The 27,396-nt window shown below is 42.8% G+C and overlaps 1 protein-coding gene across 3 annotated transcripts in view; it reads right to left on the bottom strand.

Moving 5' to 3' along the window:
- NR3C1 (nuclear receptor subfamily 3 group C member 1) overlaps positions 1 to 27,396 on the bottom strand; it is a 173,909-nt gene that overhangs the window by 48,498 nt on the left and 98,015 nt on the right. For all 3 annotated transcript variants that reach the window (XM_075856543.1, XM_075856545.1, XM_075856542.1), the window contains exons 3-4: positions 10,720 to 10,883; positions 4,264 to 4,380 (exon numbers count right to left, since the gene is read on the bottom strand). In XM_075856543.1, the coding sequence (XP_075712658.1) occupies positions 4,264 to 4,380; positions 10,720 to 10,883 (281 nt within the window). The remainder of the gene's footprint in view (positions 1 to 4,263; positions 4,381 to 10,719; positions 10,884 to 27,396) is intronic.

Raw genomic sequence — 27,396 nt, 5'->3', positions numbered from 1 at the left:
TCTTGTGAATAAACACTGCCCAATGCCCCCCCCCCCCCTTTGGCTTTGATTGACAAATCCAGCAACATTACGGTCTTCGGCAAAACACTGGAGCCTATGAAGACTATCTGCGGCCACAAAGGTATGTCTACACATACGTTTGTGTCTCCTACCCAGTGCTGTTACTGATTTAATTGCCAAAAAGGACGTGACAAACTCATTTTAAAGGGAATATCGAATGAATTAAATTTTATTTTCATTAACCGGTTAAGGACTAGGCTGTTTTACAGCTAAATGACAAGATAAAATTTCACAATTTTGTTATGCGCTTCTTTAGATGACTATAACTCAGCAGGTGAATAAAGTTCATCTTTGAATTTTACACTCTTTTTAAAGGACAGATAGGGCTTTGTTTTAGTGGCATTTGTCAGTATACATCATTTTTATTTTTTTCTCCAAAGTGGGCAAAATTGGAAAAAAAATGCAAGAATTTAGCAAATGCGTCAGTTTATGCCAGCATTTTTCACACACGGTATAGACCACGGACAAAATTAATCAACTTTCACATTCTTCCACTTCTCCCGTGCATGGGGATACCAAATATGTGGCCCTTATTATCACAAAGAGATGTAGGAGGGCGGACGATTGAAAAAAGGCGATTTGTGAAATAAGCTTCTTCTAAGCTGATTTGACAAAACTCAACAGAGTTTCTATAACACGTCCAAAATATCTGCTCTTGAAGCAGAGATCCCAAAATATTAATCTAGGGGCATAATGGGAATTTATTTTTTGGGGTTTCCTAAAATAAGAAATTGCAGGTTTATGCAAATTCGGCTTTCCAGCAGTTGAACTTTAGAAAATATGCAAACATGACATCCCCCCCCACCCATTCCCTCCCTCACCGTTAGCGTAAAATCAGGGGAGAAATAAAAATGTAATGTAGGGCAAATATATTTTCAACGAATTAACTAAAATCTAATAATTCAGTACAGTATGGTAATTTTTTTTAAAACATTGTTGAATGCACATGCCTGGTGGTGAGGGACATAAATATCGGGAATCTTTGCGGCACCCATCTTTTCTGCACATACGGCACTCTTTTTGGGTGTTGCTATATACATATATACACAAACTAACTGAGATATATATATATATATAAAATTATTTATGATCGAACAGACTATCTACACTACCGCTAACAAAAAAAATAAACCGCTATTTATAATATATATATATATATAAAATTATATATTCCCTACCTGCCTATTCTAATATTCTAGTAAAGAAAGAAAGGTAGATAGAACAAAAGATAGATGGATGGATTGTACAGATAGATAGACATCTATCTATACAAAGAATGTATTATAGTGTAACACTGTATTTTTTTGACACAGTATTATTCTGGCAACAATTCTCTCTAAGTCTTTTCTTCTCCTCACACTGAAACAATGTGTGAGGAGAAAAAAAGAGACAGGAGATTTGCTGCCAGAACTTTCAAAATAAAAACAAATGTGATCGCTCTGATTTGAAATGTGACATTTCTGATCTGCATTTATTATTTGTTTTTGGAGTGTAGCGATTTTTTTTATTTTATTTTTTTAAACGGTCTTGAGTGGCTCTATTGAAATCACACACTTCCTTCGTGCCTTGTCTGTATAGACAGTGCAGCAGGGTGTGTGTGCTTTATGGCAACTGAAAAGATTGGGAATCAATAGATAGGGATAGGTCATAGATTATTCCAGGAAAGTGATAAGTACAGCCCCCTCCGCAAGAGACCAGGGAGTGACGGGGAGATGCATACAGAGTCTTATCTGTGTGTATAGTGTTGCTATCATGCCCTATCTAGGCCACCAGCACTACAGTAGAGCGATCATTAAACCCTCCGCCTCTGCTGAGCTTGCCACAGTCTACACAGCAAAGCTGACAAAACAAGTGAGCTGCAGAAATCAGGAAGTTTGTGTGTGTTCTAGTGGCCCGTGTAAAACATGGGATATTTAAGGCTGAGTTCACACAGAGTTTTTTTTGCCGCGTTTTTCGTGGCGTTTTTCGGTCGCGCCCATTGAGTGCCACGGGCAAAGACGCTGCGAAATACGCTTTCTCTGCCTCCCATTAATGTCAATGGGAGGACAGAGGCGTAAACGCCCGAAGATAAGGCATGTCGCTTCTTTTTACCGCAAGCGCTTTTTACTGCTCGCGGTAAAAAAACGCGTCCGCCTCCCAATGGGAGGCATTTTCGGCCGTATTTTGGCGCGTTTTCCGAGTCAAAAAACTGTGTGAACAGGGCCTAAAGATTTTTTTTCTTTCATGCGGATAAAAAATAAATAAAAAAAGTTAATAATAGAAGTTGACTTAAATAATGTCATTTTCTTTAAAACTGCTTGGTATCAATACTTGAACAACAAGCTATATTAAATAGATCCCTTTATTGTAAGGTGAATCAATACTTGAGTCAGTTGTCAGGAAACTAGAGAACTGCAGCTGAACCTTTTGTATTTCACATGATTTGGAAACTGCTGTGACTACTTATGCAAGAAAAGAAAATTTTCTAAATATTACAAAAAGTGGGTAAACTATAGCATTGCAAAAGAACATGACATGTCTTCTCTTCCCTCTGCAATAGTTACTATAGTATACTCTGCACTATAATGTAGCATAGATATTACAATTGCTTTTATATGACTATTGAAAGTTTGGACAGTGAAGCTAAAGCCAGCCATACACATAGGACAACTGTTGACCAAACACTCATTGAGTCAACAGTTATCTCCTCCGACCTCCCGATAATCGTTCAATTGAGGAGACAAGCCTCCTCCAGACACTCCCGGCAGCATCTTATTTTGCGGCAGAACTAAGGATCAGGCATATTATAATCCAACATGCCCAACCCTTATTTCCGCCGACATCTGCAGTCCGATACCACCCTCCCCTTTACACACTAGATTGCCAGCGAGATCCATCAACAAATGTTTGTATGGGAAGTTTTACCTTCCAACAAGATGGATTAAAAAAACAACAAAGAAAACCCCGATTACTTTACTACTTTAGAACAAAGTAGACACAGGTCCAACCGATCCAAAATACCTATGTGCATTAGGCTGGGTCCACATGGTGCGATTGTGAGTCCCACGTTCAAAACCTGCAGCCTTAAAACCATACACACGTTTAACCGCGGTTTTGAGATGCGTTTATTGGCCGTGTGTTGTTTTTACAGGTAAAACCAATATGTTTCACCTGTAAAAATTGTGCAGCCAATAAAAACAATGGCAATTTGTGGTAAAATATGGTTTTGAACACGAAGCACACAACCACATCGTGTGTGCCGAAACATGGTGTTATACACTCTTGCAGTGTGGCATAAACCCGTTTCATCAACACTTTGTGGCTGGAAGATAGATTAGAAGCCCTTGTACAGATATTTATCCAATCTACGGCAGGTACATACACTACAATCCGTTGGACTCCTGAACGCTGTGGTGGATCCATTTTCCGTTAGAAATGGAAGCCGTGATGCTAGTGTGGAAAGAGCCTTTGACACATCTGTCAGCAGCTGAAGAGCATTGCTACAGGAAGTGTTTTTTGTTTTACTGCAACTAAAACTACTGGCAGCCAACATGCCACTTGGGCACCAACGATCAACATACTGATTGCACATGCTAATAAGCACCTTTCCAGAATGAAACAATGAGAAAATGACTTTAGGTAACATGTCTGGTAGATATAGACCAATACGAGTTATTGAGAAGATGAAGCCATGTACTATATAGGAACCATAAACGAACTAGCATTTGGAATATGACACTGCATTGAGGCGCCTGTACAATCTGCAGAATATGGGGTTCTTCATAAGCACATTAAAGCTTTGCCTTATTGCCCTAGTGATGTGCTTTTTCGGGCTCTCCGTAGGCTGACCCAGATGAACACAATTTCCACATTCTCCGATTTGAACAATTATCACCTAATGATCTAATAAAATATGCTGATTTATGCATGATGATCGGGATCTCAGACTGGCTACTGAAATACAGACACTTTGACATGATCACTCATGCAGCCGTTGTAACCAAACAGAATGTCAGTCTATTTTCTAGATGTCTGGATTTACATGGAAACCCTGAAAATAACGTAAAAATTAATGTTCAAACCAAACTCAAGCCTATTGACTATATGCGATGCTTTGCATTGTAGTGCACTGGGACCGTCTTGGATTACTAAATCAGTGTTTAGGCAAATAATATAATTATTAGTTAATCATACATGGTAAAAAATGTAAGGCATGGCTTTTACCTTCTAGATTCATCCCAGCTTGGAGACACTTCCGATAACGGCAGGCTGGGCAGTTTTTCCGTCGTATTTTGTCAATTATACAATCATTTCTTCCAGCGCATAGGTAATTGTGCTGACCTATTGGAAAAAAAACAACAAAAAAAACAAAAAACATTCTTTACATATAATACCAAAGATTTAATGTGTACATAGAAGAAAACATCTGTATTCTGGTGGAAAAAGCAACAGCGCTAAAAGTATACATCCAGAATTTAAAGGAACAAAGCCCAAAAAATAATCTGTTCCAAGGCGCTTCTAAAGCTGGCTGCCCACACACATACACCCACTGCTCATAGTCTGGAGGCCACATCTCCTCCAGAGCTCTGAAATCCAGAGAAGTAACCCATTCAGGACCTTTATCCATTAGCCAGAGTGGCTACAAACAGTGTCTCATTCTCTCTGGGAGGATTCACCACTTCCGGGCATTAGTGATTTTTAATGGGCATTGTGTAATGCATCTTTGTGGCTACGGTAGAATTTCAGGACTATTGAACACGCAAACAGCAACTATTTGTAAACTCTATCTTGAGATTGGTGACTCTACCTTCCATCAAATTCCGCTTACATAGTCTGCGTTGCATGAGCTTACTTCAATTTATATTGAAACAAAATCTTATCTAAAACTGCATAAATACAACAGGAACTCCGAGAACATGGCTTTATTTTTCCTTTTTACCTTAGTTTACCCCGGCAGATGTCTCCTGTATGTCTCCAAAATATTCCATCTGACAACCTGAGAAACACTTGATGAATAAAATGAAGCTGTCTACCGCTCACCAACTAAATGATCTTATTAGATCTGTCAAATGTTTTATTCAGACATCATGCTCTACCCACCTGTTACAAACAGTCTACATCCATAATGATCTGCAGAGTAATATAGCGGCGCGTACAGCAAGACTCACAATTCTGCTAACATTCAATGATTTGTTTACCTCCTGGGCCATTGTGTAAAAGCCATCATCTTACATCAAGAGGCAGGCTACACATAACACTATGGGTCAATCCAATTCTGTCACAAATACATCTGAGACCACAGCGGCTAATAACATGCAAGGATAAGTTCAGCGTCTTCTCTGCTAGGCCGTAGCATCGCAATCCTCTGGCAAGCATAGAAGAAGCCACTTCTAGTGTGACAATTTTTATCGGCAGGTCTGAACAATAGCAGGAATCACTCTGCCTGTGTACAAGAGGATCCTAGCGGTGGTGCCAAGCTATTGGGCATGTGTGTCCACTAGCACTGGACATACAGTGAAACTTGTCCAAAAGACCACCTCTTTGAGAAGACCAACTCTTATCCAGACCACATGTCCTGTGATAGATTTTCAATTACACCATATAATATGCATACTGCCAATCTTCTTTGAGAATACCATCCCCTAGCAGATCACTTGTCAATGCAATCTTGGGTGGTCATCTTAAAAAAATAAAAATGAAATGTATTCCAATTGAAGAAGTGTTTTGCTTTGCGTGATCTAACATACATGCTGGAATTTCTCCATTAAATTCAAAGGGAATGTGTCATGGTGACAAGCCAACAAACCCTATTACACCTACTGGGCGTCAGGGACGGCGTTAGGGGGGGGGGGGCAAACTGGGCAATTGCCAAGGGCCCCAATCCTCTTAGGGCGCTCTGTCCACTATAGCAGCCATAGCAACTGCTCCGGGGCCTGTGGCATGAGGTAGACCGAGCCCTCGGCACATAACATTTATGGGCCGGGCAACACAGGCCCCCTCATACCCGGTGGCTTCACTATCACCGGAGGGGGCCCCGGTGCTAGCAACAGCCACATTCAGTTGTATCAGGACAGTAGTTAGGCCTGTAGCCTATAAGGCGCTGGGAAGAATCCCTGCGCGATGGCGTCACTGCATCATGCTGCCTGTGCAACTGTGGAGGCTGTAAAGCGCTCCGTCCACCGCGAGAACGGGGCTAGGTAAGTATTTTTTTTCGGGGGGGGCTGTGTGGCACTATATACAATATACAAGGGTGGTGGCTGTGTGGCTCTATATACAAGGGAAGGGGGCTGTGTGCCACTATATACAAGGGAGAGGGGGGCTGTGATGGCACAATATACAAGGGAGGAGGGGCTGGTTGGCACTATATACAAGGGAGGAGGGGCTGGGTGGCATTATATACAAGGGAGGAGGGGCTGGGTGGAACTATATACAAGGGAGGAGGGGCTGGGTGGCACCATATACAAGGGTGGGACCTGTGTGGCACTGTATACAAGGGGGGGGGGGACTGTGTGGCACTATATACAATAAAGAGGGGGCTGTGTGGCACCATATACAATAAAGAGGGGGCTGTGTGGCACCATATACAAGGGAGGGGGCTGTGTGGCACCGTATACAAGGGAGGGGGCTGTGTGGCACTGTACACAAGGGGGCTCTGTGGCACTGTACACAAGGGGGGGCTGTGTGGCACTATACACAAGGGCGCGCTGCGTGGCACCATCTACAAGGGGGGGGCTGTATGGCACTATATACAAGGGGGAGGGATGTGTGTGGCGCTATCTACAGGGGCTGTGTGTGGCGCTATCTACAGGGGGCTGTGTGTGGCGCTATCTACAGGGGGCTGTGTGTGGCGCTATCTACAGGGGGCTGTGTGTGGCGCTATCTACAGGGGGCTTTATGTGCCGCTATCTACAGGGGGCTGTGTGTGGCGCTATCTACAGGGGGCTGTGTGTGGCGCTATCTACAGGGGGCTGTGTGTGGCGCTATCTACAGGGGGCTGTGTGTGGCGCTATCTACAGGGGGCTGTGTGTGGCGCTATCTACAGGGGGCTGTGTGTGGCGCTATCTACAGGGGGCTGTGTGTGGCGCTATCTACAGGGGGCTGTGTGTGGCGCTATCTACAGGGGGCTTTGTGTGCCGCTATCTACAGGGGGCTGTGTGTGGCGCTATCTACAGGGGGCTGTGTGTGGCGCTATCTACAGGGGGCTGTGTGTGGCGCTATCTACAGGGGGCTGTGTGTGGCGCTATCTACAGGGGGCTGTGTGTGGCGCTATCTACAGGGGGCTGTGTGTGGCGCTATCTATGGTGGATGCTGTGGCTCTATATGCAGGGAGCATTATTATTGTGGGGGCACGGTTACTGAGGGGGCACTTTTATTGTGTCAAGCACTAAGGGATCATTATTAACATCTGGGGCACTTTGGATTACAAATTTATTTAGAGGATGGGGTACAGATGCGACGAGGGCTGGAAAAGCAAGAAACCAACGTTTCTGTGTGTCAAATTCTGCAGAGAGGGGTCGTGGCTGGAATAAGTCATCACAGTGGTCTAGGTCGGATAGAGAAAAAATGGAAAGTGAATGACTGTTTTCAGAAAACATCACCTGAAACGCAGTGGATATAAATGCGCTGTAATCACTTATATTGTCTGCAGTGCTCCTGTGTATAACTGGCATCTACCACTGTATGGTCACTATATGGTAGTAAGATTGGTCTTATTCAGTTACTATGTGGTTATGGTGTGGCGGTATTATGTGGATCTTATAATGTGTTATTATTGGTACTATTGGTTTTATAATAGTGTGTTTTGTTCAGTAACAGTATGGAAGTAATATTTCATCTGGTATAGGGACATATGCTTTAAGGCTTGCAACACTCCCAGACACACTAGAAATCACGATGCAGTTCCATGCAAACCGAAAGGACTGTGTTATTGATAGAGTAATTCAGCGTTTATGGCCCCACTTTTAACTTTGCCCAGGGCCATATTTTGTCTAAAACCGTCCCTGCTGGGCGTTCCTCTGAACACTTCTCAGGGTGCTCAAGCGAAGTAAATGATGTGGCCACAACCATAGCATTTTAGTAAGAATGGTGACGAGAGAGCCGCATCATTTCCATAAAACGTGTGGAGGAGTAGGAGCAGGGATTTGTCATTATGACAGATTATCTTTAAATAAACACATGCTGGAAAGTAATATTTGGAGCTTTTTCTTCACAAGTTGTAAGGGAAAGGTTCAGAATTGTTCCGAATACTATAACCTGGTTATAAAAAATACTTGACCCTTTTCTGTTTCAAACAAATACCTTATTATTTTCAACATTACCTTCTATTAGTTTCAAGGTACTAGAGAACAGACAAAGTTCATTCTAATCTGATAAGGTTTTTTTCCAAGAAAACCTTAAAATCTTATTTTCTATAATATTTATAACATGCTGCCTTCCTTCCAAACTATTAGGGTGACGCCCCATGGAACAGCATTGACCTGGCAACGCGGAAAAAAACCGCACCAGTATGCTGATCAGCGAGACTGTCAAATTGCTTGTTAATGGGCGTGTGGTGTTAAAGAGGCACTGTCACCAGATTTTGCAACCCCTATCTCCTATTGCAGCAGATCGGCGCTGCAATGTAGATAAGAGTAACGTTTTTTTTTTTAAAACGAGCATTTTTGGCCAAGTTACGACCATTTTTATATTTATGCAAATGAGGCTTTCTAAAGTACAACTGGGCATGTATTGTGTATGTACATCTGGGTGTTTTTACTTCTTTTACTAGCTGGGCGTTGTGAATGGGAGTGTATGATGCTGACGAATCAGCATCATCCACTTCTCTTCGTTAACACCCAGCTTCTGGAAGTGCACAGACACAGCGTGTTCTCCAGAGATCACGCTGTGACGTCACTTCCTGCCCCAGGTCCTGCATCGTGTCAGACGAGCGAGGACACATCGGCACCAGAGGCTACAGTTGATTCTGCAGCAGCATCAGCGTTTGCAGGTAAGTAGCTACATCGACTTACCTGCAAACGACGATGCTGCTGCAGAATCAAATGTAGCCTCTGGTGCCGATGTGTCCTCGCTCGTCCGACACGATGCAGGACCTGGGGAAGTGATGTCACAGCGTGATCTCTCGAGAACACGCTGTGTGTCTGTGCACTGCCAGAAGCTGGGTGTTAACGAAGAGAAGTGGATGATGCTGATTCGTCAGCATCATACACTCCCATTCACAACGCCCAGCTAGTAAAAGAAGTAAAAACGCCCAGATGTACGCACATAATACACGCCCACTTGTACTTTTACTTTAAACACGCCCAGTTGTACTTTAGAAAGCCTCATTTGCATAAATATAAAAATGGTCATAACTTGGCCAAAAATGCTCGTTTTTAAAAAAAAACAAAAAACGTTACTCTTATCTACATTGCAGCGACGATCTGCTGCAATAGGAGATAGGGCTTGCAAAATCTGGTGACAGAGCCTCTTTAAGGGTAAAACTGCTGGTTACCTGCAAAATCGAGCACCCATAAGGGCCTATTAATTAATGGGCATACAATTTTGCAGGTAATCCGCAGTTTTTTACCCGTAACACCGTGCGGCAATGATGCTCTGTGGGGCCTACTCTAGAGTACAAAAACTAATGTTGTAAACCAGCACAAAACTCTGAAGTGGTAGAATTGTGTAGGTTCAATTCAGATAGATTTTGGCATCTTCATAAGTCCTGTTGGTTTTATTAAACCCAGTCGAGCTCAGTTTCAGGCTCTGCTAGATGTCCAGTTATATGAAGGTCAGGATACTTTATTTTCTTCAGTGGTGGCTGTGAAGTGTCAGGATTGTGAATAGACATCACGTCCTGGCTGGTAGTGATGTCTATTCACTGTCAGGGCACTTCAGTAACGTTAATGTGTGAGTAAGTGACAGCACATAGTGAAAAACGCAGGATCACTATGTGCTGATTACATGAATGGAGAGAAGTGCATGACGCCGATTGGTCACTGATTGGTCAGCGTCATACACTTCTCTCCACAATGCCCACTTGGTCAAAAAGTAAAACACGCCCAGTTGTCCATTAAGAAAGTCATTAGAATAAAGCTAAAATAGGTCATAAATTCCGTCAGAAATGATTGTTTTCTAAATAAAAAACACTGCTGTAATGTACATTACAGCGCCGATCGCATAATTTAGGAGATAGGGCACTTATAATGTGGTGACAGAGCCTCTTTAAACAGAAACCTTCCTTGTTTAGTTTCCAACGCATAAAATTCTGTCCATGGTAATGTGATGGACACACAGGTGCAAGGTTTATTACAAGACACAGCTCTGATAACTGTACTGTAAGGCCTAGTTCACACGGAGGATTTTGCAGGCAGAAAAACTCTGCCTCAAAATTCCTTCAGTGCCAAAAAAACTGTGTGTGAACTGGGCCTAACAAGCTAAGCACCTGTGTGTCTATCACATACCTAGGACAGTTTTGTATCCTCTGGAAGTAAACCATAAGATTTCACATTCAAGGACAGCGATGAGTGAGAATACCATAAGGAAATGATACAGAAAGTAGACAAGAAAATTGTAGAACTTTTGATTACATTGAATACACTTTATTGGCAAAGAGATGTTCACGGAATGTGAAATGGCTTCCTAGGTTTGTTTAATGATAAAAGACAAAAAAATATATCTATAATTTTTTTTTAAACGTACCTTCTACTGCCCTTTTGAAGAACACCTTGCAGCTGCCACAGGTCAATACTCCATAATGACACCCAGATGCTTCATCTGAACACACCAAACAGAGTTTTGGAGGTGGTCCGGTGCTCGTAGATGAACTGGACGGAGAAGGGCTCACATCAGATCTCATTCCAGGGCTAGGGAGAATAAAGCCAAACGTTATAATGGATTCAACCTTTTGTTCTGAGGTAAATGCTCTTTTATGTGAGAGCTAGTGTAAAGATACAACAACAGCTAGTATACGTAGACACTGGTACAATTACAGCTAAAAAGCAACAAATAGCAATATCTCTCTATATGGACCCATGGCCCTGTAGAATAATTCTTCATTTACATCCTCACCTGGCCTCTTTAATGTAGAATTATTAGTTTCTAAGCTTTGAGTCACAAGGGCTCATTCCATATAAAGCGGATTAAATGGTAAGGCCTCATGCACACGACCGTATTTTTTCCCACCCGTAAATACTGGCGTAAATACGGGTCCGGTGTCACGCGTATTCGCCCCGTTTTGCACCAGTATTTACGGACCCGTGCCCGTAAATATGGGTCCGGTGTCACCCGTATTCCACCCGTATTTACGGGCACGTTTTTGCCGGCAAAATAGCACTGCACTAATCGGCAGCCCCTTCTCTCTATCAGTGCAGGATAGAGAGAAGGGACAGCCCTTTCTGTAATAAAAGTTAAAGAAATTCATACTTACCCGGCCGTTGTCTTGGTGACGCGTCCCTCTCTTCACATCCAGCCCGACATCCCTGGATGACGCGGCAGTCCATGTGACCGCTGCAGCCTGTGATTGACCTGTGATTGGCTGCAGCGGTCACATGGGCTGAAACGTCATCCAGGGACGGCCAGGACGTCGGGCCGGATGTCGAGAGGGACGCGTCACCAAGGCAACGGCCGGGAGACCGGACTGGAGGAAGCAGGAAGTTCTCGGTAAGTATGAACGTCTTTTATTTTTTACAGGTTGCTCTTTATTCTGATCGGTAGTCACTGTCCAGGGTGCTGAAAGAGTTACTGCCGATCAGTTAACTCTTTCAGCTCCCTGGACAGTGACTATTTACTGACATCGCTTAGCAACGCTGCCGTAATGACGGGTGCACACATGTAGCCACCCGTCATTACGGGAGCTCCATAGACTTCTATGGACTGTCCGTGCCGTTATCATGGCCTGAAATAGGACATGTTCTATCTTTTCTAACGGCACGGGCACCTTCCCGTAAGAAAACGGGAAGGTACCCGTGGCCAATAGAAGTCTATGAGCCCGTTATTACGGGTCGTAATTACGACCCGTAATAACGGGAGTTTTTACGGTCGTGTAACGGGCTCATAGACTTCTATTGGCCACGGGTACCTTCCCGTTTTCTTACGGGAAGGTGCCCGTGCCGTTGAAAAAAATAGAACATGTCCTATTTCAGGCCGTGATAACGGCACGGACAGTCCATAGAAGTCTATGGAGCTCCCGTAATGACAGGTGGCTACATGTGTGCACCCGTCATTACGGCAGCGTTGCTAAGCGATGTCAGTAAATAGTCACTGTCCAGGGAGCTGAAAGAGTTAACTGATCGGCAGTAACTCTTTCAGCACCCTGGACAGTGACTACCGATCAGAATAAAGAGCAACATGTAAAAAATAAAAATAGAAGACGTTCATACTTACCGAGAACTTCCTGCTTCCTCCAGTCCGGTCTCCCGGCCATTGCCTTGGTGACGCGTCCCTCTCGACATCCGGCCCGACGTCCTGGCCGTCCCTGGATGACGTTTCAGCCCATGTGACCGCTGCAGCCAATCACAGGTCAATCAGAGGCTGCAGCGGTCACATGGACTGCCGCGTCATCCAGGGATGTCGGGCTGGATGTGAAGAGAGGGACGCGTCACCAAGACAACGGCCGGGTAAGTATGTATTTCTTTAACTTTTATTACAGAAAGGGCTGTCCCTTCTCTCTATCCTGCACTGATAGAGAGAAGGGGCTGCCGATTAGTGCAGTGCTATTTTGCCGCCAAAAACGTGCCCGTAAATACGGGTGGAATACGGGTGACACCGGACCCATATTTACGGGCACGGGTCCGTAAATACTGGTGCAAAACGGGTCGAATACGTGTGACACCGGACCCGTATTTACGCCAGTATTTACGGGTGGGAAAAAATACGGTCGTGTGCATGAGGCCTTAGAGTGGGTATAAAATAGTCCGAAAAAAATCTCACACGTACATATGGAGAGCACAAAGGCTCCAAAACTTAGGCCAAATATTGTCTATAGTACATAGGACTGAGTAAAAGCAAGAAATGTCTTTACTCACAAGAAACAGTGTCTTGGTCCTTATTATTTGCATATTGTGCAGGGTATTGTTAGTGGGAAGTCGGCACAGGCTTTACCTGGTGCGTTTAGTGTTTGTGCCAATCTTAATAGATTCCGCTTCGTAAATATGTGACGATTTACAGTACAATACAAGTAAAATCTGCTACGTCTTTGCAATAGGCCGAACATGCTGTGGATTTAAAACCTTCCCAGAATGCTCTGCTTTCACTGCAAATTTTCAAAACTACATGTAGATTTGAAAACCCCATTTACTTGTATTGTAAATTGCCATGTATTTACGAAGCAGACTTCTTTATTGTAAGGAAAGTGCAGTCGATTGGTTAAATATTTAATAATCGGTAAGACCACATCAGACGTCAGTCTTTGCAATGTGTAAGCTGAAACCTGCCGCAAATCTGCAACAAAATCTGTATACTTCATATGTAAATTTTGGCACAGAACTGTCGCGGAAAAGTGAAATGTGACAAATTCTGCAGCGGAAATTGTTCGCTATGCTTTGCCCTTTGTCCATCCAAAGGCTCCTGGATATGGCTGAGTATGATAGAAATAAAACTCTGTATGCCACAATATGAAATTGGAGGCTTACGGAGGCACAGTAAGGCCCCATAAACTTATATGGGTGCTGGGTATTAACGCTCTGTACAACTTGGTAATACGACCATGTGAATGAGCCCTCAAGGGCTCCAGCTCTTAAAAAGCTAAAACTCCCAGCATGCCCAGACCACAGGTTGGAAATGATTGGTTTATAGTATTCTATTTGTCACCAATTATTAAATGTATAACCAAATCGATTGAAAGTTCCACTTTCCTTACAATAAAGAAGCACAGGCATTTGAGGCATGTCCGGTCATAATCTGCTTTGTTTTTAAGTTACTAGACCGATATAGGATTGGCTTAGTTCACATCTGCGTGGGGAACTGCGTTCATGGGTTCCGCCGGAGCTTTCCGTCAGTGGAACCCATGAACGGAATCCAAACGGAAAGAAATGAAAACTATAGATTTCCATTTGCATCACTATTGATTTCAATGGTGATGGATCCGGTGCAAATGGTTCCCCTTTGTTATCGTTGTTTAAGGGTTCCCTTGTTTTGACGGATTCAAAGCCGTAGTCGACTGTGCTATTGATTCTGACAAAATAACTGAACCCTTAGGCCTTATGCACACGACCGTAGCGTTTCCGTTTGCCTTTCCATTAAGGGGTTCTTCCGACGGAAAGGTCCGAAGGAACCCCTCAACGGAAACCAACGCTGATGTAAACAGGCCCTAAGAAGGATTTAGCTGCATTGCTTTATCCTGCAAATGTCCAATACATCACATGTAAATAAATGACTTACTACTTCAATAAATCAATTTCTTCAAATCTAATATTTAATTCATAAGCAAGGCCCTCGAGATACATTATAATGACAACTGTATAAAGTCTACTTAAAATAGCAAGCAATAAGAAATGAATAAACCAAACCTCGGGCATGGGTGCAACATCGCTGTGATGTCATGAAAAGTCGGATTATACTATCAATTTATCTGATCACCAAACTGTTGGGTGCTGATGACTATGAATGATATCATACCCCTTACATAGTGAATACCATTCAATTTGTATAATAGGTGCCAACTGCAGAAAGTAGCGCCCTCCATCCCACTACACACCAGCCCTTCAGACAATTCCTGGTGAGGACACCCAGGTTATGACAGTGGTCTATCATCCCCAATTTGCCTTACGTTTTGTGAATATAACGTGACGGGAAGATTAGAATTGATTACAGTACGCAGGGCTTCATGCAGAAAAGCTGTTCCAAGAAACACTGCAACCAATCAGGTTCCGGCAGGTTTGAAAATAAGTGAAGTGGATCTTAATGGTTGCTATGGGCAACACTGCGTTTCTATTACAGTTTTCGTGCATGCTGTTCTGCTAGACAAAACTTTTACAGCTAATCTCTAGAGAACTATTGCCCAATCTGGCTGTTTTTTGGAGTAATACTCGTATTGCTATGGGTATCGACAGGAAACGGCAACTGTTGTTTGAGGACATAGCACTTGGCTGAGCTGGATTTTCTAGCCAATCACTATGGTTGCCTGCTATTGAGCTTCACTGCTGGCTGTATAGGCAGACATGACATCTCACATGATGTGAACACGTGTCTTTATATAAAAACAGTTTACTCATGGCTCTAAGGTAGCGAACTATGCTTCAGGCACATGTCCAGCACTGCAATAATGCTACGAACATAAAACAAATAGAATTCTTATTTCACAATAATTTCCTACAAAATATCCTGCGGACTTACTGACTAAATGGAAATGTACTAATAGTGATCTTTAGTGGCAGGATCTGTAGAAAGAACAAGTGAGAAAAATGTTCTCTGACAAATTCACGCTGCTTCGAGGCACGTACAGGCAAATCCCGTTTTCTTGGGGCTCTAATACTAGACACAATCTTGCCTTCTATGAATTGACGTCACTTCAGAGAAAGGAAGCCCCAGAATAATTCATTGGTCGCCTAACCTGAAAACATGGGGTATTGGTCACATACCATGAATGAAATGCTTTAGCGAGCCACTTGTTTTCTGTTACATCTTCTTTTTCATTTTTTCTTTTAATATATGTATCTTGCATTTAGTCTATTTTAAATAAACTTTGGTAAAGACTAAAAAAACCTATATTGTATTGGTATTTATATATATTTTCTACCTGCATGTTTTATTGGCATTGTGCTCCCTGTATTGACCAAAATAGTCTGGTTTCTACACTGTAGAAGATAGTGACTGTCAGGCTCTGCTCATATCACCGTTGACGCTTCCCATCGTATACCTTCGAAGCCTCCAATATATACCACTGTACAGGCACACAGTGACATACATTGCCCAAAGGACTCACTTTTGGCATCCATCAGGTAAATAAGGCCCTATGGATATGTTCACCGTATAACTCTGGAGCTTTCCTGATGCATACACCGAACATAGTGTAAAAACACTGTCAACTTTTCTCCACAAAAAATACTCTTCCACACAAGCAATCGATTGTCGGGCTCCACCCCCTTTAACCCCTTTTGGTACTTCTCTTTCCCTGTGCAGACTTCAGTTGACAGATGTACAGTCATGTGACCTTAGCTCCACCCAGAGTACAAAACATCAATGAAATTGCAAAATGAAATATGTAACAAAAAAAAGTGGCCTTTAAAAATGTCCATTTTCCTTTACTGATTAAGACTGAAGTAGGAGGGGTATAAATGTAATATTCTATGATGACTGGCGTCTTCCTTAAAATGTGGTCATATTATAAACTGTCCACTATTACAATCAGTGATCAACTTAAAATTCAGGTTTTATTTGTGTGAAAGATATATCGCTATGTGCAGCCTCATACACAAACCCTAACATTACTACAGTGTCCTGATAATGAATACACATGACCATCCAGCCTGGACGTCATGTGTACTCAGAATCCTGACACTTCTGAATCTTTTTCTGTGAGATTCCGGCAAGTGAAACCAAATCTCGTTTAGCTCAGAGATCTCGCGAGATTTCGTATCCGTTGCTGGAATCTCACAAAAAAGAGTCAGAAGTGTCAGGATTCTGAGTACACATGACGTCCAGGCTGGATGGTCATGTGTATTCATTATCAGGACACTGTAGTAATGTTAGGGCTTGTGTATGAGGCTGCACATAGTGATATATCTATATCGCTAGTGCAGTGTAAATGAATGGAGAGGAGTGCATGATGCCGATTGGTCAGTCATGCACTCCTCTGTACAACGCCCACTTGGTCGAAAGTAAAAGTACGCCCACTTGGGCATTAAGAAAGCTCATTAGCATAAACTTAAATCGCTCCTAACTTTGTGAAAAAAGATCGTTTTTTTAAATAAAAAGCATTACTGTCACCTACATTACAGCGCCCATCTCCTTATATAGGAGATAGGGCACTTATAATGTGGTGACAGAGTCTCTTTAACTGCTCAAAGAGATCAGCCATCTTACTCCTCCTCAAAAACCTGTGCCTGGAATTGGGCTCCCTGCAAAATAAACTTTTTTTTCCCACTGCTCTATCTGCAATAGGAGACCAGGAACACCTCACCCGTCTGCCAGGCAATAACGGGATCAGGAGGAAAATAACATGTTCTGCAAAACTTCTACAAGACTGTAAGCCCTCATGCCCACTTCCGTTATTTTCTTCAGTGTGCTATCCGTTTTTTTAACGGATAGCACACGGACACATTCAGGCCATGCACACTTCCGTTATTTTAACGGAACCGTATGGCCGTTCCGCCAAAAATAGGACAGGTCCTATTAGGGTTGTCACGATACCAGAATTTGGACTTCGATACCGATACTTCGTTTAGTATTGCGATTTTCGATACGAAAACGATACTTTGCCAACAGTAATGAAAAAAAAAAAAAAGTTCTTCCATTTTCTGATGTGGGGTGTGATGAATTTTGAACGTGCCGCACATTAATAGTAATTAACCCCATGATGTTTCTCAGACATAATGGGCAACATTGGGTTAATGTGTAAGGTGTATGATGGGGTTAATTACTATTAATGTGAGGCACATACTGGTTAAATTTATCACACCCTGTGCCTCGCATTAATAAGTGACAGAAAGAAGTTCTTATTTTATTTTTTTACAGAGTACACATCATGAATGACGTAAAAAAATTGTTGTGCAGGTTATTACGGCCACGCCAATACCGAATGTGTGTATATTTTATGTATTGACACTTATTTTAATGCTTATTGTAAAAAATGTGTGTGTATTTTTTTAATTTAACATTACTTTGTTTTTACTTTTTTATTTTTAAACTTGAATGTACTGGCATATATCTATATATAACACAGACAGTTGTTAGGACATACCTAAGTATGCCCTAACAACAGGAAATATGGTAGGACAGCCCTGGGGTCCTTCAATGGACCCTGGGCTGTCTGCCCATATATGGTATGTCCCTCAATCACGTCACAGGGTCTTCCTGTGATGTGATCCAAGGGGCATCCCCCGTCTCATTTCCCCCTTGAATGCTGCGGTCAGCTTTGATCGCAGCATTCATGGTAATAGCGGCGAGATGAGAGGTTTCCCTGATCTCCGCCGTTAGAGTGGGGCTGCGTAATACAGCCATTGCCCCACTCCTGACAACAAGTGCGCGCAGTCAGCATTAGGTGATGCGGCCGGCACTGCACTAATCAGCACAGGCACTGAACACAGAACATGGGGGTGTTTTGCAGTGCGCCCGCCATGTTCTGTCTTCAGTGCCGCCGCTCATTAGCGCAGCGCTGGTCGCATCACATCATGCTGACCGCGCGTAATTGTCAGAGCACAGGAGTGGAGCAATGGCTGTATTACACAGCCGCAGTCCCGCTGTCATACATTCATGTGTTACAATGCTAAGCTCTGTGGCGGCACAGCTTAGTATCGAAATACATGAAATAACGGTATAGAACCGTTTGAGGGTGCACGGCATCGAAACAGTATCGAAGTGTCGATGCATCGTGTATCCCTAGGTCCTACTCCTTTCTGTTTTTGACTGAACAATCTCGGCCATTTCATTAATTTGGTCCGTTGAAATAAACTGCACGCAGAAGCCATCCGTGTGCGGTCCGTGTTTCACGGATCCGTCGTTAGCGGCCGTACGGCGGCCAACAGAATTGTGCATTAGGCCTTAGGGCGCATGCCCATGGCCATATTATTTTTCTGTTTTGTATGGAGCTGTAATAGGATTGCCACAGAGGATAATGAGGTATTACTATACACGTCTGTATGCCCGATTTCATATGAAGGATTATGGAGGTATTTTTTTAGCGCATTTCAATAAGGAAAAAAAATGGTGCCATGCTCTATTGGACTCCGTATGTACAAGTGTGCATAGAAGCATTATTGTAAGGGTATGTGCACACACACTAATTACGTCCGTAATTGACGGACGTATTTCGGCCGCAAGTCCCGGACCGAACACAGTGCAAGGAGCCGGGCTCCTAGCATCATACTTATGTACGACGCTAGGAGTCCCTGCCTTGCTGCAGGACAACTGTCCCGTAGTGTAATCATGATTACAGTACGGGACAGTTGTCCTGCAGCGAGGCAGGGACTTCTAGCATCGTACATAAGTATGATGCTAGGAGCCCGGCTCCTTGCACTGTGTTCGGTCCGGGACTTGCGGCCGAAATACGTCCGTCAATTACGGACGTAATTAGTGTGTGTGCACATACCCTAAGGGAGAATAGCTCTGTACACCCTGGTCTGAGTGACTCTGTACCCAAAGAACAATACAGGCTCTGTGCCAGTGTGCATAAACCCCTAGGGCAGGGGTCACAAACTTGGGCACTCCAGCTACGGTAAAACTACAATCCCCAGCATTCCCGGACAGTTTTTAGTTGGAATATTAACCTTTGGCTGTCAGTGCATGCTGGAAGTTTTAGTTTCACACCAGCTGGAGTGCCAAAGGTTGCCGACTCCTGCCCTAAGGTCTATTTACATATACATTTTGTGTCACGATTTTTGACATGATTTTCATAATTCTGGCAACACCTGAGCTGTTTTGCAGTTCCTGAAACAGACTGACAGTACGAACGCCACTGCAAGAGGTCATTTCCTTGACTGTCTGCGCTCTTAAACTATAGAAAGTACAGATTTTACAACAATAGTCTAAATCCCCTCAGCTCACCACAGACCGCTGTAATCCTTTTCTGGCAATTTGAAGCCAGTGGAGGATGGGCAAAAGCGAATATAATTTCCAGCAGCTGTGTCTGGCACTGTAGAGTCAGATGGATCACATATAAAAAAAAATGACCAAATCTGCTAAAAATAGTATTTGAGGCAATGGACATTAAAACAATTTGTTAACATTCAGTAATAGTGTGGGTCTCACCACCTCAAAGTGGTCAGGCTTGCATTGCCTGTAGAAAAAAATTACTCCCATAATGCACTTACCACTTGTTACAGAGCAAGCTGCACAAAGCTTAGTAAATCTGGGCCAATTGGATTTAAGACTGGCAAAAAGTCGCAAATTATTAAATTAATATGGGTGTCCCATAATCGGCGACTTTTTATTGCCAGGAAACTGGCGTAAAGCTGTTCCTAAATTCCCCTTATTGTCTGCAACTTATAATCACAATATGGTAACATGTGCTGGACCAACAGCTGATACACAATAGAATGGAAGACAGAAACCAGATGTAGACTACAATATGGCCGCAATAAAAAAAATTAGGAAAAAACTTTTACGCAGCTTAACAGTGAATACGATTACAAACTAAATTTTACTCACATCTGCGCAAATTCTGTCAAAAATCGTGGGCAAAAAAGCACAGCATGCAGTGCTATATTGTCCGTCATGAGACGGATCCGGTGCTTCCATTTTTTTGTTTTTCTAGTCTTATGACAGAACAGAAAAACGGAAAAACAAACGCAGATGTGAATGAGACATTTGAGCACTCAGAGCAAAGTTTAGCCACGGACAAAGTATGTCTGAATGTTACCTTCAATTAAAGTAAATGCATAGCTCAATTCTTTACCACATAAGAATGATAAAATCACCCGCTCCAGCCTATAACCACACAAAAGAATGTAAAACGGTTAAAATAAAATAAAGCCTCATGCACACAAATCTTATTACTGATCTGTGTGGTAGGGAGTCTGACATATAGATTATTTTTACATGAATTCATACAATGGCTTGCTCGCATGGCATATTACGAAGTACAGTGTCTCACCAAGGCGCCATAGTGTGGCCAATGGAGTAATTCAGACTCACAGGGACTTCATGTGCCGATGTACAGGGCCTTAGCGGCTCTTAGTAGATGTATGTAACCGCATGTTCATCTCCTTCATTGGCTTAATTACTCAGTTATGAACATAAAAGAAGCTATGATAAGTACAACAAAATGGGGCCTCCAACGCAGATGTGAATGAAGCCTTAGAAACAAAGTTTTAGATGCTGTGATAATTTAAGAGAAAGAAGATAAAAACAACAATTCTTCAAGTGCATGATTGGTGGCTGTGATCGGACTAGCATGAGACTGAATTTGCTTCGAGTTGGCGGGCAGCTCATTTTAATATTTAATATTACTTCAGTCAGAGCAGGCACATTTAGCCATTTAGAGTACTAAACCTGGTACCACGCTGGCAACGCAGTATGACAGTTTAAAGAGGCTCTGTCACCACATTATAAGTGGCCTCTTTAAAGAAGTTTTAGAAACAGATCCCCGATTAAGATTAGTGATATCTATATATAAATACTTATTACTAATTACTTACACATAACTCTATAAATAAAATCATACACACACACACACACACACACACACACACACACACACACACACACACACACACACACACACACACACACTATATGGTCACAGTAAATATTTTTTAGCCTATTATTATATTGAGTGACCGCAAATTATATACTCCTCCTTGGCTAAAAAAAAAAAAAAAAACATGCCATGGACACATTCGGGCGTGACTAAATGACTTCCTTGTTCGCTGTGGAACGGGCGCACAGGGTGCACACAAGACCGGGCCATGCGGGTAGGCCGCCCAGGCCAGTTCTTATAAAAATATTGCATTACAAGGACAGAGACCGGATCCTGCAGAAAGCGAGGGAACAACAGGATATTGCCATGAACGATGTGAGGATTTCCTTTTTTCCTGACTTTTCTGTTGCGGTGCAGAAAAAGAGGGCGCAATTTGTGGATATTAAACGGTGCCTCAGAAGTTTCAGTGTTCAATACTCTATGATGTATCCGGCAAAACTCCAAGTGGTGGCCATGGTGTCTACTTCATTCTTCGATACCCCTGGAGAGGCGGTGGGATGGCTGGACACCCATGAAGCTCAGTTACGGAGACCTGCAGGAGCGGAAGGAGAGTGAGCTTCAATGCGGAAACAAGCTTTAGGAGAGATGCCGTTACAGTGAGACTTTAATATCGGATATGATTCAATGCTTTACCTGTACCAGTAATTGTTTATTTCTGTTCTGTTCTTTATATGCTCAATGCTCTTTGGGACGTTTGTTGCAATACTAGCTGATATCAGCTGGGGTTATGTACCTGCTTAACATATTGTTTTAGCGGGATCTACTGTATAGTTTACATGACTGTGGGAGCTACTGTCTAAAGGGGGGGAATAATTATTAGGATAAGGCGAAGGAACAAATTTGAAATGTTGCTCTTTTTGGTTATGCCTACATTGGCTAGGGAAGACTTTTAGTGGTCACCCTGACCCTTCTAGAAGGGGAGGTTTATTGGGAGTTGAGGGATGGGTAAGAGGGGGGTGGGGAGCACAGTCTGGTATTTTAGAGACTTTTGTTATTACTGATGTATCCGATATGTATATTCTGAATTGTGAAGGGGTCGGTTAACGGTTTGTCCTGGAATGTCAGGGGTCTGAGGGAGCCGAGGAAACGTCATGCGGTGTTTAACTATATTTACTATATTTAGCAAAAGCACTCTCTAGTAAAAGGGTTGCAAGAGACGCACTTGACCAGAGATTCGGTGTCTCTGTTACATAGGGTTTGGATAGCTTACAGCTTTCACTCGTTTCATTCTACCTACTCTAGGGGGGTGAGTCTTCTGATACACAAGAATGTGCCTTTTGACTGTCATTCCTCCTTTTCAGACGGGGAGGGGAGATTTGTAGGAGTGCATTGTACGCTTTACCATTGGGAGTGTGTGGTGGTTGTGGTATATGTTCCCCCTCCATTTTCCAGTACTCCGCTTAAAGTTGCTCTGTCACCAGATTATAAGTGCCCTATCTCCTACATAATCTGATCGGCGCTGTAATGTAGATCACAGCAGTGGTTTTTATTTTGAAAAACGATCATTTTTGTTATAAGCAATTTTAGATTCATGCTAATGAGTCTCTTAATGACCAACCGGGCGTGTTTTTACTTTTTACCAACTGGGCGTTGTACAGAGGAGTGTATGACGCTGACCAATCAGTGATCAATCAGCATCATACACTTCTCTGTGCTGTGGATCATGCTGGGCTGGAACAATGAGACGTGTATGATGCTGATGGGTCACTGATTGGTCAGCGTCATACACTCCTCTGTACAACGCCCACTTGGTCAAAAGTAAAAACACGCCCAGTTGGTCATTTAGAAACTCATTAGCATAAATCTAAAATTGCTCCTAACTTGCTCAAAAATGATCGTTTTTCAAAATAAAAACCACTGTTATCTACATTACAGCGTCGATCACATTATGTAGGAGAGGGGGCACTTATAATCTGGTGACAGAGCCTCTTTAAGAAAATGATGGAACAAATTACTAACTTGCCTGATGTGCCGCTAATTCTGATGGGAGACTTTAATGCTGTGATCCAGGAGGGATTTGACAGATTTCACACAGAGGATGGGGATTCGTAGATAGGAATGACAGCGTTTGGAAGGCTCATTATGGAATTGGGGCTTCGTGACATATGGAGAGATAAACATGAGGCAATACGCCAGTATTCGTGTGCTTCTTCTACATATAGGTCCTCATCTCGTATTGGTCTGGTTTTGTGCTCCCGTAATGCAGTGCCCTATATTATACGAGTAGAGTATTTACAAAGGGCTTTGTCGGATCACTCCCCTATGGTGATAACCTTAAGGGTATGTTCACACACAGTGTTTACAGGCGTAATTCGGGCGTTTTACACCTGAAATTACGCCTGAAAAAACGGCTCCATTACCCCTACAAACATCTGCCCATTGCTTGCAATGGGTTTTACTATGTTCTGTTCCCACCAGCCTTTATTTTACGCGTCGCTGTCAAAATACGTCGCGTAAAATGACGGACATGCAGGACACTTCTTGGGACGTTTTTGGAGGCGTTTTTCATTGACTCCATTGAAAAACAGCTCCAAAAACGGCCTTGAAAAACGTGAGTTGATACAAAAACGTCTGAAAAGCAGGAGCTGTTTTCGCCTGAAAACAGCTCCGTATTTTCAGATGTTTTTGGTCACTACGTGTGAACATACACTGATACTTGGTGCACAACCTCATAGAAGTCCAGGGAACTGGAAGCTAAAGGCGTTCTGGCTGAGATTAATGGACAAGACTGCAATGTGTGGAGAGATAATGGAGTATTTTCAGTTTAATGCAGATACTGACCCTCATGCAGTGCTATGGGACGCCATGAAAGCATGGATAAGGGGGGTGTTCACACGAAATATACAACGAATCAAAACTAAAACTCGGCAGCTAGAAAAAGTCTGTTGTCACGAATCGCGGATACTGAAAGGCAGCACATGGAGGAGGGCTCTCCTGACTCTCTTGCAAATTGGGTGGAAGCTCAGAAACTTCTGAGACACCATCAATCAGAGAAAGCGGACAATAAAAAAATGTTTCTTAGGCAACAATATTATGAAGAGGGGGAAACCACTGGTAGAATGTTAGCAAGAATGACACAGGCCCAGAGGGGAAAAAACTACATACACCATATGAGAGGAACGGGGTGACAGTTAGTAACGACTACAGAATAGATTTACATTTTTTTTTAGAGATTCTATGCTGACCTGTATACTTCCGAAGCACAGTTTACCATGGGACAACTGGACAATTACTTGACTGATATACGGCTTCCTAGTACAGATCAAGAGGATCAGGGAGCATTGGAAGCGCCTATCTCTTTGGAAGCGATTGAGATCGCTATATGGAGTATGGCCAATGAAAAGGTCCCGGGATCGGATTGCCTGCCAATTGAAATTTTTAAGGAGTATGGGGAAGTGCTTCGGCCACGACTATTGGACACCTTCATGGATAGTTTTGATAGGGGGCAAGGAGCCCGGATTCTGAAACGGTGTAAGATCCGGGAAATGCATGCGACATACGATACGTATATCACAGAGCAAACACAGCCATGTGAATAAGCCCTAATAGTAATTATCCCCATCATTTCCCTCACAGATTAACTCAATGTTGCCTATTTTAATCATTATAGTAAGTGATTCCATCCAGTATCTCACTCACAGTCATAATGGACAACAGTGGGTTAATGTGTGAGGTAGATGATGGGGTTAATTACTATTAATGTGAGGCACATGGAAGTACAAAATTGATAACACCCTGTGCCTCACATCAGGAAACGGAAGAACATTTTTGTGGGTATTTTATTTTTGGCAAAGTATCGTTTTGGTATCAAGCACGTTTTTTTTGGGGTGGGTATTTTAGGTGTATTTATTATTAATTTTTTTTGCACTTTACTTTTATTTTTTTATTACTATGGTCTGTCCTTCAAAGGTCAAAAAAGACCTTTGGGGAACTTTATATATTTTTTTCTTTCTTTTTACACCATGTTTTTCCCCTGTAACTGGAGCTGCACAGCAGCCCCAGTTACAGGGGAAATCAGCCCTCTCATAGTGACGATTGTCACCAATAGGGCTGTGCTGGGTCTAGTAAGACCCAGCAGCAGTCTGTCACTAACGGCACCCGGCGATCATGTGACCAGTCACATGAACACCGGGACCAATAGAGACAGCGGCCTCTATTCCTATACACAGCGTTCATCGAGCGCTGCGTACAAGTGATCAGAGAAGACAGAAGCAGCGAAAGCTGCTTCTATCCTCTCCTCAGGGTCCCCGGCAGTCACGGACAGCCGGAGACCCGACATTCAGCTGCCAGATCGCTCGGGTAGCAAGTTAGAACCCGAGACGTAAAAAGTCTATGGCTTGGGTTTTAAGGACCCTGACCCTTGACCGTAAAAACACAGCCAGCGGTCGGGAACCAGTTAAAAAAAAAAAAAATACATGCTTCCTCCAAAGCCGAAATAGAAATAAACATAAAAACACAAGCACTGGGTTGCTGAACAATGTACGTAAGCGCTCCAACTGAGGAATTAAAAGTTTTAATATTTGGTTCGCACTGATTGTTGAGAAGTACAAGAAGATTGTCACCCGTAACACAATACCACTGGAGAGGAGAATCACTGGCCTCAGATTCATTCTGAGCCAAGACAATGATCCCAAACACACGTCCAAAGTTGGAAAGAGAGAACTCCAGAGAACAACTAGGAGTTCTACAACAGATGGTATGGCCTTCAAAGAATTTTCATCAGGGCTGCCTGGGATTACCTGCAGTGAGAAGCAAGTGACAGAGCCAAAGTCTACAGAAGAACTGTGGCAAGCGCTCCAGAATGCTTGGAACAACCTACCGGTATCTTTCCATATAAAAGTGCACGGCAGCGTGCCTAAGAGAACCAATACCAGAAATATATTTATGCACATTTTAAATGCATGGATTTTTGGACCCTCCACATAATATACAATACATATGTATAAATAAATATCTAGTTATACATACTGTATATGTGCAGTGTGTTTATGTATATCATATTATACAACACACACACAGCTAAAAATAATTTATTAAATACCACTGTATCCCAGGGAGCCAAATCTAATTTGGGTTTTGGCATGTTCAGCAGGCAATCCATCTAGCCGACATCGGATAAATGACAATATTTACTGGGCCATGTAGGAACCTGCCAGATTCAATACGGTCTGTGGACAGCTTGCCAAGGGTAAAAATAATGCAACACAAGTAGTTATTGCAACGGACAACCAAAATACACAATCCCGGCTCCAGCAGGGATTCTGTGGCTTAGTGGGGGAGAAATGGTGAGAATGTTACAGGCTTCCTCAGTGAACGACTGACACAATTCTATGTTTATGGGGCTACCTGCACTAATATCCACATCATATGAATAGATCTGTATTTATCTAGTTATTAACAAGAATTCCACTAACAGTCATGTGCGTAAAAACCTTATGGGGGAATTTATTATAGGCTGTGCACCAATATTTTGATGAATTAATGTTGTAATTTATGTGGCTGCCATATTTGCGCAATAATTTGCAGTTTTTTAAGTTTTACGCCACCGCTGCCACTTTCTAGAAAGTGGGCTGGGATTAGTGTAAGAGGTGTGGCCAATTCCTTAAAATTTCTACAACAGAAACTGGTCTAAATTATAGCAGACATCTACACCAGTTCAGTACACTGGCGTAGATTTCCCTTTCTGGCAAATGGGCAGCCAGAGATGCACCTAATATGTTAAGAGGCCTGACCTTTTAAATAAATTAGGCGCATTTTACTCCAGCGTTCCTTATATTAAGACTGGCGTATTAAATTCCTATTTGTGTACAAGCAGAAGCTTTTAAGTGTAGATAAAATAGTGATGACGTGTCAGTTTACTGATCAAAGCAAATAAATTACTAGATATGTGGGGTGAACGGTCGGATATCCACCGCAGTATAATATGAAGAAAGAAGCACAGCCTCAATGGTCGGGTGCCGCAAATCCCCCCTGACTCAGGCTACGAGTCCAGAAAATTCAAATGGCAAAAAAGTAGAAGGCAG

Source organism: Rhinoderma darwinii, chromosome 3 (assembly GCF_050947455.1).
Source record: "Rhinoderma darwinii isolate aRhiDar2 chromosome 3, aRhiDar2.hap1, whole genome shotgun sequence".
Classification (NCBI taxonomy): domain Eukaryota; kingdom Metazoa; phylum Chordata; class Amphibia; order Anura; family Rhinodermatidae; genus Rhinoderma; species Rhinoderma darwinii.
The sequence above is the reverse complement of the archived record's forward strand: the minus strand, read 5'-3'. Positions and strand labels throughout refer to the sequence as shown.